General features: G+C 40.0%; 1 protein-coding gene across 2 annotated transcripts in view; it reads right to left on the bottom strand.

Moving 5' to 3' along the window:
* Positions 1–1,548: 1,548 nt before the first annotated feature.
* The window catches only part of deptor (DEP domain containing MTOR-interacting protein), a 32,716-nt gene continuing 17,663 nt past the window's right edge, over positions 1,549–16,601 (bottom strand). For both annotated transcript variants that reach the window (XM_056379863.1, XM_056379862.1), the window contains exons 6-10: positions 15,722–15,904; positions 14,074–14,211; positions 12,794–12,864; positions 12,330–12,434; positions 1,549–6,538 (exon numbers count right to left, since the gene is read on the bottom strand). In XM_056379863.1, coding sequence (XP_056235838.1) covers positions 6,416–6,538; positions 12,330–12,434; positions 12,794–12,864; positions 14,074–14,211; positions 15,722–15,904 — 620 coding nt within the window. In that variant the 3' untranslated portion in view covers positions 1,549–6,415. The remainder of the gene's footprint in view (positions 6,539–12,329; positions 12,435–12,793; positions 12,865–14,073; positions 14,212–15,721; positions 15,905–16,601) is intronic.

Raw genomic sequence — 16,601 nt, 5'->3', positions numbered from 1 at the left:
AATTGCTGAAAATGTTGTCTGTTTCGTTACACTCATTCTTTTCAAGAAACACATTTTCATTTGGTTGAATCACTGGAGGTTTAAATATTATACCCTCTTCCTTCCCTTTCCCTCAAGCAAAAATGTCCAGCAGTTTGTCTCTTTCAGCTTTCAGTGTGTGTGTGTGTGTGTCTGTCTGTCTGTCTGTGTGGCATCTTCTAATTTCCTTCTAATGTACAGCTCTGTGTACTGAGCAGAGGTGCGTGTGCATGCGCTCGCACACACACACACACAGGACTGGATGTTGTTGAATGAATAGAAGCATCTCGAAGGTTATAGTTGCTGAGCTATTCACTGGATGTGTTCATGCAAGGACAGATGAATAAATGGACAGATAAGTGGATGACAGGTAGTGATGGTCTCATCTGATAAGGCCTTTTCTAGTTAGTGTATCTGTCCTGGAAAATAAAAGGGTGGAAAAGAGAAAGAGAGAGGAGAGGAGCTGTATGCCTGTGTAGCCATCGTGAGTGACTGTGAGTCACTACAAAATCACAAAACTGTCTGCTGTATAGTTCACCTAAATGATCTGCTATTAGATTATGGACAATATGTAATAGTTAGTTTGATACCCTAGAGAGAGAGAGAGCGAGAGAGAGAGAGAGACAGAGAGAGAGAGAGAGAGAGAGAGAGAGAGAGAGAGAGAGAGAGAGAGACAGAGAGAGACAGAGAGAGAGAGAGAGAGAGAGAGAGACAGAGAGAGAGAGAGAGAGAGAGAGAGAGAGAGAGAGATTAGGAATGTCTTGAGGAAATCTGCAGAGGGGTCACACAGTTCAGAGGATTACCTAGCTATGCAGTTATAAATGTCATCAACACCCAAAAACACTGAAGACATGAGATAAGAGCAGGTTAATAAAGACTTAATGGGGATGAGCAGGAATTAACAAAAACAATGTCAGCCTTGCATTTTTTTTCCATTGTTGACATAATCTATACTGTCCCTCACTGAAACCATTGTGTCAAGACAGTGATATGGAACATAATCAGAATAAAACACTGAACAGTCTGGAGTAGCTTAAGACTACCCCCTGCTGGTAGCTCTGTGGTAGTGCATCTAAGAAAAGAGGCGTCACAATGAGGGTTATTTGTTATTAGCCCTGTGATCAGAGACATGTTCCCTTTTGGTTTGAAACCAGTCAAAATAAACCAGTGGCTACTCGTGACCCCTGATCACAGGTCTTATTGTGGACAGTTAAACCAAACAGCGCTTTGTCCTTCTCAGACACACTCTTATTTGACAAATTTTATTAAATCCCAAAAGAGGTAAAAAGTGTTCTGTACTTTATACAAGTGCACTAAAATGAACTAAAACAGTAATGCAATTGCAAGCTAAAGCAATATAATTTTTCAAGTCTGCACTTTCTATTCTACTATTATTTCTATTTGTCTGCTTGTGTGTGATTCTTAAATTCACACAGTCAGTGTCACTAAATGCGAGTCTAACTTATGCCAGTTATTAAGTGCAAAGACTTCAAACAGACCTGAGGATGGATCCACAAACACAACGCAGAATCAGATCAGTTTGTTTATTAAACACTTGTTTAACTGTTTAATACATTAAAACATCTGAATGAGCTTCATTTGCGTTGTCAAAAACAGACTGTGGTACTGTGAGCTTATATTGTCTTCAAACCCAACATTCAATCTCTGATAGCGGAGAAGAAAGAAGTGAACACACATCTGTACCTGCTGAAAATGTTTGGGCCCTCACTCCGGCCTCATGAGGTGAACGTGAAGCAAAGAATCCCTTTAATTGAATGAGTCATTTAAGCTTAAGTATAAAACCGACAACAGCACAATGTGGACTATGGTGGTGAAATACATTCTTTCAGAGCCTTGCTTTTGAAACCAAAGTTGTACACCGATTGTCAATAGAACAGAAGAAGAGACTTGATGACCACCAGCTGTGATGGGCAGCAAAATAAAATCTCAAGGCAAATGCTTTCAGGCTTATTGTTGAGCAGTCAGTGAACTATGACCACACAGAACTCCTTCAACACTTTACAAAAATACACGACACATTTCTAGACCATGTGAAGTGGAACATTTGTCACATCTGCCTCCCTTCTGCATATTTCTGTTTCACGAAACCCTTCTGAGACCATAATCGATCCCTGTCCACTTTACAAACTGCCTTCAGACAAACACGTAACATTTTCCATGTCCTTTATCAGAATCACAACCCTTTAACCAGATCATTTTACAAACACAGTAAAAAGAACAAATACCAAGTTGAAAAGTTCAGGTAGGCGAGTTTTTAATTAAAGAAAAACAGAAAATTTGAACCCACGCTGAGTGTAGACATTAACTCTTAAAGTCTAATGGCATCTCTACAGGAGGCTAATGAAAAATCTTGATTCCAGAATTGCTAATGTCTGCAGTGATTTTTGCCATGTTACCAGCTGAAAGAATATTGAAAGCTATGGGACACCCCAGTAACTCACTCGATAGCGCTCGACCGCAGCGGCCAGGGTTTGAATCCAGCCCAGGCCCTTTGCTGCATGGCATCCCCTCATTCTCTCCCCCAACCTTCCTGTTCCTGTTCTCTCTCACAGTTGCTGTCACAGTAAAGGCCAAAATAGCCTTAAAAAGTAGTTTTTGTATTTAGGGTCCCTTATATAAAGTATATAAAACCCTACCAACAAAATATTGATCAATATTACACAATCAGTAATACAAACGATATATTATGTGGCATCATTCAACAACATGAGAGTTTTGAGATCAGCAAATAAGACAAAATGTCATGAATGTTTATCAGAGTCAACCAGAGATTATCACCGATGTCTGAGAAGCTCTAAAATATTCTGTAACAGTTTTATACCAATGTTGGTGCAGAAAGCATGTAGAAACAAAGACTGGTTAAGGCCCAAATCGACTTTACTTCTGAAACGGTTTGTCAGATAATACATTCCTATGAGTCAATAGACTCAAGAAGTGCTTTGGATTAAGAGCTAATGCTACATAAGCACAGATTTGCAGGAATCATGCATTTCACTGCTTACAACACCAAAGCACACTGAGAAACACCAATGACATGTCCACTGAAGAACTCACTATAGGACATGTATGGAGGCAGTTTGATGAGACAGATTAAATTCAACCTCTTGGTAATAAAAACTTCCCACCACTTTGCAGCACTTGTGCTAAATTTTTTTGTTTAGTAATAATTTCACTTCAGGACTAAACTTAGTACAACAAGGCAGTGTTGTTTTGTCTAAAACAGACAGACACATACTGTATGAGCACTATGAGCATCATTTATCCATGCTCTCTTTTAAATAATTATAGTTGGATCTTTTCATGCTAGTATGCCTGAGCACATGATGGCACTGTCTATAAACATACATTTAATTCAGATGTTATTTTGGAGGCTAATGATGTACAAATCCAATTATATAAACCTCAAGCTTGCTTTTAATCCAGCAAATTTTCAGATCTAGACTAGATTAGATCTAGATTTTTCTTCTAAGTTTCATTTTATCCAAATTCCAAAAAATAAAACCTTTAAATGTTCCTCATTTCCCTGTAGTTGTATCTAGCCAATCATAGTTTCAGGTTTTTTTCAGTACATTGGAGATTAATTAAATTTAGTTTGTGGTCTTCAGAGTTGAAAAACAAGATCTTTCTGGAATCTGATAATTTATGGATTACGCTGTCAACTGGTTTGTGAGGAGGTATTGATTTTTCCTCAGTAGAAAGTAGCTGCAATGAAAATTACTTACAAAGTGCCCCTATATTGGAAATGGAAGTTGTTGTTAATGATCAACACAAATTAAGCTTTTTTCCAATCTATCTGCATGACAGACTTCTTCACTAGGAATGAGTGAGCAGATGTGGGTTTTGGTGATTTGAGGGAAATGACTCTTCCATATTAAATTATCCAATATTTGGAATGTGCGGTTGATTCAAATAAATACATGATACCATGTATAGATTTTACTGCACTGCCTTCAGGGGCCAGCAGGAGATTATTATTTCTTATTAGTTTCAAATTGGGGATGTCAGATTGTATACTCACAAGATACATTTACATTCAATTCAAAATCCCAATGTTATTCCAAAAAAGAAAACTTTTGTCACCTAAGTGCTTTTGTCAATTAAAACAACTGTTTAATAGTTCAAGTGCTCATATTGTCATTCTACTCTTTAATATTCTACTTTTTACTACTGTTGACTACTCAATAAAGCTTGTTTGCATAACATGGCTCTAATTATAGTTTAGGACTTATTTGGCATTGACACTGGTATAAAACATACCTACTGTTTTAATTTTAGGTCAATAAATGTTACACTTCTTAGAAATATTTTCTAAAGGTGTTTCAGAACTGAACTCAATAGTAAATATAACATACAATATTTACTCTCTCTTTTTCTCTTAAACAAGCTCTTACAAATGATGACAAATAATGACTTCTTGTATCATTATGGAAGTATAGGGTCTGTATCATATCAGGCATCATCTTAAAAAAACTAAAAACTAAAAGATACTAAAGAGATCAAGGGAATTTTTTTTTTTTTTTTTTTTTTTTTTTATAAATACAGTCACCGAGCTGTTCTCAGTGCTGTAGCAGTTTTAGTTTGCAGATTAAAGGTGGAGTAAGCAATTCTAAACCAATACTTAGTTAATCTGGCACATGTTAGTGGATAGTGTCAATTTAAGGATTACCAGGGAAAGGCGCAGGAGCAGTCTACCCTTCTTTTGCCACCTGTCTGTTCAGAGTTTTTGAATGGGATTGATTGGGACTGCAGATGAGAGACCGGCGGTGAAGGTGCGTGCATGGAAGAAATGTTCACGGGAAGCGTTGTGACGCTGGCATACACTCCACAACATGATCGCACTGTCAGTACAGCAGCAGGAGAGTAGTGAGTATCGCTGTCTGGAGCTGGTTTGCAGGCTATGGGAAACTGCGTCGTCTTCTCTGCATGTTAGCTTTGCAGCAGTTTGCCGTCTCGTTGTTTACTCTGTATCATGATACTGGTCCATACAACGTGCAAAAGGTTTTATAACCACAAGGATCTAAAAATACAGGTTTGCTAGCGGATTGGATTTATCTGGATTGATGCATAATTTGAAATGCTATGCCAGGTAACATTACCTTCCTTGTTAGCTTAGCTACAATCCTACATAGTCCTCTCTAAAACAAACTAAACAACTATCTCTCACTAGTTTGTGTTTTAGATGCTTGGATGTTTGGAAGTGTTTGTGTGCGTGTCGTTTGTGTGCGTGTCGTTCGTTTGACGACGTCTTATATTACAAGGTTTGTTTTGCTTCAGCTATGAGACAGAGTATCCACTTCCACAGGGGGCAGAGCTTCTGCAGGGACACTGAAGGGAGGGGTGTATTTGTTTTGCCGTTGAGCTCAGATATCAAGTCTTTCTCCAGCATTGCTTACTCTACCTTTAATGAGGCTTCATCCTGTAAACACAATTTTTTCTAAAGCAGGGCCTCTTCGTTTGTTTGTGCATAAAGTTTTTGTAACTTTTCTATATATACGTTGTGCCTGTTAATGTCATATGCAGTTTATTACTGCACCTTTATATGTACACTTACACGTTTCTAGCAGCTATGTATAAATCTACCTGGGCATTCACAGTTGTGAATTTGCCAGTGCAGGGTTTTTCACATGACAAGGGTAGAAATTTGTATTTTTTTCTATTTAACATGGTGTTTCCCAAGCAAGGAAAGAAACATTTAAACACTCTGAAACCAAAGACTTGTGATTTACTGTTTGTAGTAGTATAAATGCGCTCCCTCTCCGTGTCTGCCTGTCCTTCCCAGCAGAGGGCAGTGTTGAGCCGTCAGGAGCTTCAGTCCCTGGTTGGAAACTAACTGGGGGAGAGGTCAATGTTCTTTTCTCTTACAGTTTCAGCTTGTACTTCCTCATCTCCACGTTCTAATGATAAAAATTGTGTCTCACATCCTTTGACATGTTCAGCAACAGATTCATGAAGCAGTTCAGGTTGAAAACTCAAACAAAAAACAGGGAATTTGGGTTTTCTTACTCCACACATAAAGTCGTAATACTGACAGTCACAATGAGGCACAGCTGGATCACCATCTATAGAAGTGGTGGCTCCTGCACTTTCCCTCTGTAGTGCATGTGCCTCGAAATTCAAAGAAAAACTAGAACAACCTGTGTGTTTTAGCCACAGGTTGAATCATTTACTTGACTCAATTACCCATATTCCTGAACACATACAGTTTCTCAGTCATCCACCTCGTTCAAACAACGTTGGAACAGCGAGAGTGCGAGTTGCGTATCAAGTTGTCTACGTTCTCCGTGTGGTTTTGAGGTCACGTATTAAACCCTCTCGTCCCCAACATAATTATTATACTGCTCTTCTACGAGGCCTTCTCTTGTAGCTGGTCTCAAACTTATACCTCCTCCATCACTTCCATGACGATTGTCCTGGGTCCAGTTAAGATGAGGTTGCTGACGGTCCGGTAGTCATGAGAGAGGACGTTCAGTCCGTTCACCGACACCACAAACTGACACACCTGGAGAAGAAAAGACAGAGAGAAGAGAGCTGCTTGATTTGATTTGATTCAAATTTCATGCCAGCAGTTATAATGTCAAGAGTGAGGTGGGGTTCGAGGTGATGGAGAGAATATGTAGAGACACGAGGAGAAAGAAATAAAGGGACACTCCACAGTAAAGTCTCATTGCCTGTAGGCTTGAAGGTACTGTAGCTGTTAAAGTTAATCGTTGCCTGTTTTCGGTGCTATGAGAAGGCAAGGGTGAGATGTATTCGTCAATGTTGCGATTCGAATGTTATGACCATATGGTTCAGTGCTGGAGGAGAATTATATTTAAATGTTTCTATTGATTAAGTTGTGGCTCTGGGCCGTTATTTGAATCAACTGTAAAGCTGGTTGCTCTTTCACAGCCCAAGTCAGAGGGTGAGTGTTTCATTCTCAAAAGATAAATATTTCATGCATTATTCCTTAGTCTAGTGTTTTGGTTTTTTTATTAAGTTATTTTTCTGGCTTTTTATGCCTTCATTCTAGCTGCAGTGTGAGAGAGAGAGAGAGAGAGAGAGATGACATGCAGCAAAGGGCCACGGGTCGGAGTCGAACCTGGGTCGCGGCGGTAAGGACCAAGCCTCAATGATTCGCCCTACCAGGTGAGCCACCTCTAGAAGTCTATAGTTGAGTTATTCTTTATGCCTGCACTTGATTATGGAGATTTTCTTTACTGTCATTTTTACCCCATTATTACTTCAGCAGTTAAAACTTGTCCGACAGAGTGTTATTTTATGCTTTGTGCTGGTTATGTGATTGACAAATGTTGCCTCTCATCAATAAGGCCGCATGATTAAATCTAACTATTAATTTGTCACAGTTCAGCTAGTAAAGACTGACGACAGCTGCAAAAGAGCATCTTTCAAGACTTCAGGTTGGCATTTGATTGTTTTTTTGGGTGGAGTTTTCCTTTTAACACCATAGATCTGCAATCACAGTGCAGCTAATAAACCCCAACAAATTTAACCTAACAGAGGAGGCGGCAGTGAGCCAAGGTGAGAAATTGCAACAGGGTCATAACTCCAACAGTAAACACTGATAGTGCGAACTGACATGAGATGGTAAGTGCAGCTAAATTACACCAGATACAACATGACAGCCATGCTCCAATCACTCCCCCGTCACGCCTGATCCCACCTCCCTTATCGCTATTTAACCACCACTCCAACTCGGCAGCTGATAAAAAAAAAAAAAATAAAAACCACAGGAGCTGTATTCTAGCTGTTTCCCCTTACAACATGATGCTGCTGTTCTTACTGCTGCTGCTGTGGTTTGGGTTTTTTGCAAGCCATTACAGTATCACACTCACACATGCAAGCGCACTCTCACTTCACTGGCCCCCTAAAGTCTTCCAAAAGCTCTGCAAGATGCCAAAAAAAATGATATATGATGGATGTCAGAAAGAACAAGAGAACATAGTTATTCTGATTCTTATATTGCCTATAAATCATCTGCAGGCGTAGACTGCTGAGTGAGGATGGAAGAAAAACTTTACAGCTGTGTTTCATGTGCCTCAGGTGCAGAAAACATCACACATACAGAATCATCTCACAGGGAGCAACTGTTCATACCTTGCCTGTTCCTTACATAAACTGGTGTTACATACGAAACAGAGAGTAGTGAAAACATGCAAACAGTTACTATTTTTGGTCATTTTCACAGAAATTGCTTCTAAATGTATTTTTCCGGTGCTCCTAAATGTTACAGGAAACGAGATCAAAATAGGCAGAGGGAATGAGTATGAAAGAGAGATTAAGAGTGATAGAGGGAAGGAAAAAAAAAAAAACCCAGGCTGTTAATCCTGTGCTGCAGAGGAATTTCAGCCTCTCACTGTAATCACATCTAAACCTCTGCAGCCTATATCGCGCTGCTTCACATAAGTCAAAGTACTGTCCATCATGCACCTCTGGACACGCTCTCTCTTCCTCTCCTTCTATTCATTCCTCTCTCCCCATTCCACCTTTCTTTCAACCTCTTTAACTCCCTCCCAACACCTCCCCCCTTCTTTCTCTCCCACCGATGCTTCTCTCCTTTCAGTCCGTGGGGTTGTTAGTCTTGGCAGGGGCCCAGTTGGACTGAATGGCTCCTTGCACTCGGAGGGTTAAAATCGCTCTCACACAGAGAAAGGAAAGAGATAGAATCCGGCATGAAGAGAACACGTAGAGAGAGAATAAACATCACATGTGAGGAGTCCACACTGAGATATTTCACTTACATGCAGTGATAACAGCTGTGTGTTATGTAGAGTCGCTCTTTACAAACAAAGTACCGGCGAGTGACGACGCAAGGCTACGTTTGAATTCTTGTTACTTGAGGAATCAGAAAGCCAGAGAAACAATAACTGAGTGGCTTGGACCCACACACTGGAAGGCTCCCTGGTTGGTTTGGTGTTTAAAGGATATCAGTGTGAAGCTACAGCCAGGGGATGGGTAGCGTAGTTTTGCTTCGCACAAAGATTGGAAGCAGGGGGAAAAACTTACCCTGCCTCTATCCAAAGCTAACAGGGCAACATTTACCAGGCGCAGTGGAGACGCAGGCATCTGTGTTTTCAATATGTGTCATTTTCTCCTTTGTTTCTTTTACCTAATCTAAAAATAAGACTGATTCATAAAACTGGTTGTGTTGGGGCTAGATTCAAGGGTAGACATTTTTACCATTAGCGTTAGTTGCACATATTCATATTTTTTTGGCAGAAACTTGACTTGTTCATCTTTGGATTTTCTGCGTTGCATTATGAAACTAGGCAAAACAAGCAATATTAAATGTTACAAGATCATTTTTATTAGGATTTACATGAGCCATGTATTTACATTTCTATCTACTGTAAATATGTTTTATGTAAACAACTGACAGCAGGCATGTGAGAAATCAAACTGTAATGATCACCTGGGCAACGAATCAGACATTACGATCCCCTAAAACTGAACAACAAATTAGTCAGGGGGTATAAATCAGGCTTAATCCACACGGTGTCTGCCTGGTTTACAGCTCACTAATTGACACACTATATCTTCATCTTCAAATGTAAAAACGACAAATTGTGGCTTTACAGAGAGTTCGATGTGGGACTATTTCTTGGCCAGGAGCAGTGATTTCCAGGAGTCTGCTAGTTGCCTGGCAACTTCTGAGTGAAGAGAAGACTCCAGGAGAATCTCAGCAAGAAAGCAAATAAGCCAATATCAATATTTTCCAAAATGTGATAGTATTTCATCAGGCCATTAGATATCTATGTTTTGCACTCTGAAGTGTTCATAATTGTGTGTAACCAATCCGTAATTGTGCAGAATCAATATATTCATAGACAGAACTAAATCTCCTGCATATAAATGATCTTATTACAATTCAATTCTTGATTCATCTGACCTTTAAAATCTTCTCATGTCTAAATGTTCGAAATCTTTTAAATGGAGGTTAAGACACTTGACATATATATCTATGTGGGCCAAATACTGTATCAGAACATACTGTTCAGTTCACACACGTAATGGTGTGCAAACATGCAGCACAGAATAGACAAATGGACGCAAAGTGAGACAAACATGAGACACCCTGCTCTACCTGCGGCCTTATAAAAGTGCATTAGAAGTGGCTCTAAGAGTGATGTATTGCACAGTTACATAAGTGCTCAAATCCATTATGGTCAGGACAGTGCTGATGTGTATGTCCGAGTGTGGTGGAAAAAAAGAGGCACAGAGAGACGGAGAAGCAGTGTTTGAGAGCATGTGTGTTTGATGAGAAGCGAGAAGAGCTTGGTGATGAGTTCAATGGGTGTAAGTTTCTCCTCTGGCCTTTTGCCTGGACCGCAGTGCCAGCACCTTACAACACAGCATTGCCTCCACTAGATTGTGTTACTGCCTAATTACACATCAATAAAACTACTCAGGTGAGGTGGAACAAGACTAATTTTCTAGGAGCTGCAGGGAGTGCAATGAATTCCTTACAAGAATTTAATCTACAATGATGATACTGTTAGAATCTGATATCTCTAACATAATATTCTGGTTTTGTCTCGTTTTTATGGCCCTGATGGTTGTAAACTTTAGTCACAGCATATAAAAAGTAATGTTACATTCTAAAAACAAACCTCACAATAAAGTTAAAATGACAAGATTTGGAGTAAAACTGTTACATGACGTCCTCGGTGAGCATGTAGGTCACACAATCAGTTCAAGACAGCTCCACTAACTACTCGCACAAAGACATAAACACACACACTTTACAAGTATGCGGACACTTTTATGACCGACTTTGAACCATGAAACATATTTCCATGGTTAAAAAAACAAAACATGACAGTTGACAGTAACCAGAGCAGAAGTGATATTATTTTGGACTATTTCCTCTTTCAGTGCTCACATTTAAGCTCCTCTACATGTGCGTCCTTCCTCATCCTCCACATTCTTCACTGCTCATTCAGCTCATGTGTCTTCTCTCTGACCTCACACCGAGTTAACATTCGTTACTTAGTCGGCAAAGTTTAATTTTGCTGCCATCATGGTGAGAATACAGCAGCAGCTTGGCTTTTTGTATTTTTCTGTTTTCTCTATACGTAAAAACCCTGTAGTCGTCACCTTTGCATTCCCTTTAAAAACGCCAAGACTAACATTTTAGACACTTAATAGGTGATACTGAAAGCTGTTTTCAACACCTGGGGAAAATGTGCACTGGACATTAGCGATGTTTTATTAATCAATTAAACTAAAACACAGCCAATAGTTTATTATGTGCTTCATAACTTCATGTTTTCTCTTCCAAATTTCTCCTCCAAGTCACATGCTTCGCTGCTCCTCCCTATGGCTCATGCTCCTCGCCCTCTCCATGTTGTGGTTAAACTCGCTATGTTCTGCATTCCCAGGATTCCTTGCTGCAACTCTCCTTACATACCTTCATGCCCGCTGTAGCAGCAAAACCCATCATTGCCCCATTTTCCTCCTTCCTGACTTTGTTCCTCTCACAACACTTTTCCTGCTCTCACAGTTTCTCTCTGCTCCCGTCCCGATCACCCTCCTCATGCGGGATGACGTTACACAAAGCATCTTTCCTAACACCTGTCTCGCACTTCTCTCACAGTCTGCACTTAAATATAACATTATATATTTAAAAGGAAAAGCCTATGTTACTTTGCAACTTAGCCACGGAGCACAGGACGCTCGCTATCTGAAACTTCCAAGGAAAACATCAAGTTTTGATTTTAATCTCTCAGAATTAAATAACAACCGCTCCCTTCTGCACTCATTATATTGCATTGTTGGTCAATAGCCATGAAGGAGAGCAATAGAGCACAGAGGATAAAGACATAGTAATTTCACTGGTAGCACTGAAGCCTCAACAGCTTACATACTGTAACAAACAAAACTACAACACATCCTGTTTTTTTGTTGTGAAGATGTTAATTGCAATTTGTCTTGGAAACATATGGGCATGTTTTTGAAAAGTAGATAACTACTAGCAAAAGAAGGCAGGTTGAAAGAACATGCATGTACCAGTTCAACTTATTACAACACACTCGTAAAAAAAAAAAAAAAAAATGTCCCATTTACTATTTTTATGCATGCATCTCACAGATGTAACTCTGCATCAACACTATCAGCCAAGAGCTAGGATTTCTCCTTTGCTCTGCCTCTTTAGCCTGTGCCCCTCCTTACCTCCCTTCATCTAACCTTCAGGCTTCAGTCCATTAACGCTACGGGCGATGACATCTACCCTCCTTTCTTTGGTTCATCCCTTTATCCCATGGGTGAGCTGAGGGAGGAAGCGTACATCTTACCTTCATTCCAGCAGCAGCTGCAGGTCCACCGGGGTCCACAGCCTGGATGTGACAGGGTTTGCTGCCTCGCACCACGAAGCCCCAGCCCACAGCATCGCCCATGATCTGAGGAACACAACGAACATCTGGAATATTAATATGAGGTGAGATACTACTGTTTTTAATGCACATGCGTAGTGTCTAATGCATGTAAGATTAATGTCCGCTGTCTTTAATAATTTTGTGTGGTGTGACGCACGTTAAGCACCATTTGGCAAACACACTCAAGAGCAGAGTGTAACAGATGAGCATGTGTGTGTGAATGTGTGTCTCAGCGTTATGCATAGACACATGACTTGAGTACACTCCCTGTGTGATTGTGAGTGTATGTGGATCCATGCCGAAGTAGTCTTTGTTAAAGCTCAGCTCTATCTGTGTGTGTGTGTGTGTGTGTGTGTGTGTGTGTGTGTGTGTGTGTGTCCTACGGTGAATGTCTTCTTTATAAAAGGTCCTCCTGGTGTCTGCAGCTCCTCTGGACTCACTTGTCTCTTCAGAACTGTTGGGCAAAAATATTATTTGCTATCATGACAGTCAGACAGGATCACACATAAAGGCCAACATGCATACACACGGTTACAGAACACGTGTGCAAACGAGCATGAACATACACACACACACACTGAAACACATAAGAGACACTATACTGTGGGTTAAAATGTGTCTGTATGTGTTTGTGTAAACGTTGCACGTGCTAACAGGCCTGGAGGCTCGCTGCTTCCTGAAACAGTAGAGCTCCTCTTCCCCTCCTCCAACTTCCCCTTACCATTACACACTTCAACATGACCCTACACAAGAGGAGAATGTAATCCAATTAGGTAATTTATGTTTTCAGCTAATTTCACTGCATGAATCTACACATCTACCTTTAATATGCCAATAACAAATGTTTAATTCGCATCTCAAATTCGTTCTTCCACAGTGTGATTATGATTGACACATCACTTGTGGTCTGTGTAGTACTTGATTCTAATCTGATAAGAAACAGGATGATATGGGAGAGACCTTCTTCTCCAGCTGTTTGGCTTCATAAATTCATACCAGAAATTACACAACACACAAAGCTCCTCATTCACTGGGAAACGTTTGTACCATGTCCTTTGAATGTTTTATATTTTTGGTCTCCTTATCTTCCTATCATGTGATACACACAATTACTAAGGTTAATGTTAGGCAGAGGGGAAATACCCTAAGAGTGTGCCTGTGTGTGTGCCTGTGCCTGTGTGTGTGTGTGTGTGTGTGTGTGTGTGTGTGTGTCTTCCTTTTCCTGTTCATTGTGTACACACATTGTGTGTGTGAGTGCCCATGTTGAGGGGGAGCTCTGCTGGTACAAAGAGACTCCTGTCAAGGACTGTGGTTGGATTGGACACATCAAAAGAAATCTGTCACAGTAGTAACAGACACACACACACACACAGCTCAAAGGTGTCACTTCATTCGAATCTCCATTCATAAGTTTAAGGAGTCCATCTCCGCATTATATGAATGAATGATTATCACTTCCTGCATGCAGCACACATCTGTCTTCCACTGTAGTTGGCATCTCCTCAACATTTTCATAAAAGATGAACAATAAATAACTAATTTTAACTGACTTATAAACTAATACAAGGCACCTGAAACAAAATGAAAAAAACTTTTCACACCTCTAATACTTCTTCACATATTACACTCTATGTACAGTTTGTGCATGTCCTTGTCATCGTACCAGATTTGGGGTTGCAGAGGACAGGTGGGCTGCTGCTGAGCGTAGGACTGCTGCTGTAATAACCGCTGCTGCCACAGCTGCTGCTCATGCTGCTCCGACGAACTCCGACCGCCACCTTTATCTCTTTAGTGGGACTCACTGAGACAGACACAGACAGACAGAGGCGTTGGACTAAAACACAAACAGCAGAGAGAGACAGAACTAGAGGGAGAAAATATACTGAGAGCTGATTCTGATAAAAACTGCCTTTCACTTAGAATAAACTAGCTCATTTTATTTTTACATTTTCTTATATTTTTTTAAAAAGAGTTGGCGTTTCACATTTGTTCAACAATTAAAAGTTTGTTTTGTTACCCCTCTTTTCCAGCCATCTCTATTTACCCACTTCATTAAGTCAAAGATGTTCCCCAGAGATCTCTCTCTCTCTCATTGTGGCACTTTATGTCACTTTTACATGTGGCGTACGTTTCCCATAGGAACCACTTTTAAATATGTGATGTTTATGCATTTTTATGAGAACAACACAGGTCTTCAGCAGTAGTACATTCAGACGAAACCTTTTCTTAGTTTCTGAAAATCTAAACCAGGTCCATTTATTACCAAAGTTTGCTGAAGGTGGAGAACTGGATTCTGCGTTGTGCATTTTAGATGTTTTTTCTTTCAGATCACAGTTGAGGATCTAAACAACAGCCCCTGTTCAACCATTTCACAATTATGTAAATACTTTTGTGGAATTTATTACACTCAAAAGAGAAAAACATAAATATCCTCTACCGCAGAGCGCCACAATGACACATTTATGCAGTGTAGACATCTGATCTACGCTGAATAAACCAAAATAAAATTCCCCAGTTGAGCTGAGCTTTCGAAACTCAACAACTTTACTAGTTATTTTTCAGAGGCCAAGTCAACGGGACCATATGATCGACCAACAAAACTCTGCACTTTTCAACATGTTCTCCTGCCTAGCAACACAAATAGCAGATACCCCCAAGGACACCGGTTATCATGAGTATGCGTAGGTGAGTCCAAAGACGATTAGGAAAAAGGGGTAAGTATGTCACTGTGGGTTTACCTAGAAGACAGAGTCCAAAAACCAAGGGAAGTATTTCAAATTGTATAGAAAAATCTCTTCTATACAAAGAAAAACTGCTTAAACACATGAACACACACTATTATCACATTAAAAGTTTTCTGTGAAATGCCAAAAACAAGTGGAAAAATACCCATCAGAAATTCCTAGAATCCAAGGTGACATCTGCAAGTGTCTGGTTTTGTCTGACCAACAGTCTAAAACCCAAAGACATTTTCATTTACAATGATTTATGAGCAAGAGAAGCAGCAAATCCTCTGATGAGGAGCTGGAGCCAGAGAATGTTTGCTGTTGTTTTTTCATTATTTTTGCTTGAAACAATTAATCAATTATTAAAATAGGTGCGATTTTCCTGTTGACCTGTTAAGACTAATTCATGAAATGTTTCAGCTGTAAAGTTTTCTGTCAGGTTTAAACAGAAGGGCAGGTAACCTCAGAACAGAATTCATACTGACTCTGATGCCTGTTTGGTATAATACAGTATGAGATGGTATTGTACATGTAAGTAATGACTGTACATGCAGTTACTTTGTGTGGCTGTGTTACAGTATTTACCTGACAGGAAGCTGGTGTTGCCTCCATCCGAGTTCTGCTTGCGGAGACAGAAGGGGCTGTCATGGCTCTCAGGGATGCTGCGGCCTCGCTCGTGAAGAAGTTCGATCAGTCGCCGCCGTCGCCGGAAGTTCATCCTGAACTGATAGAGGAGGGGCCCGTCGACAAAGTGATGCTTGTTGGCGACTATTGATGAAAAAAAATGGACATAGAGAGAATAAATAAGTTTTGTAAAGTGGGGGATAAGAGAAGGTAGAAAGCATAAAAGGATTTGAAACTTCATCATATGCAATCATGGATATTCACTGATGTCAGATGTAAAAACAAAATCTTTGCTGTAGTCCTGAACAACCTTAAGACCATCTCTTCTAGATATCTCCTCGTTCAGGAAGTATGCAAAAGCTAGAGAGATGAAAAGCATTATGCGTTATGAAATGCATGCATTTCCATCACTAAAACATGGGCAAAGAACAATTTATAATTGTGAATCAGTCACTCATACCTAAGTCAAATTATTTTAACAACTCCAGTAAGTGAATGTGTAATCCTTTTTTTCCCCCGCAGGCCGGCTGAACTCAAAAGAGCAGCACTAAACAAACTTTCCACTGAGCTGAGATCACCTGTGCTGAACAAACACAAACTGACCACACAGAGCACTGACCTCAGCCGTCTCAGCTGGACGGATAAGACCGGCTGAACCGCAGAGTTACCTGAGCACAATTCTATTTAAATCTATAAGCTTGCTAAATGATTTAAGACTTAAGTTTTTTTTTAACTTTAAAAGTATTCCCTGATTTCAGAGACAGGAAAAAACAGTACAGACTGGAAAACTGGAAAATAAATTGTTAGGATTCCCAGACACTGGATGAGATATACAGCCTCA

The sequence above is a fragment of the Seriola aureovittata genome, chromosome 7 (assembly GCF_021018895.1).
Source record: "Seriola aureovittata isolate HTS-2021-v1 ecotype China chromosome 7, ASM2101889v1, whole genome shotgun sequence".
NCBI classification, from domain to species: domain Eukaryota; kingdom Metazoa; phylum Chordata; class Actinopteri; order Carangiformes; family Carangidae; genus Seriola; species Seriola aureovittata.
This window is presented reverse-complemented; position numbering and strand designations above follow the sequence as displayed.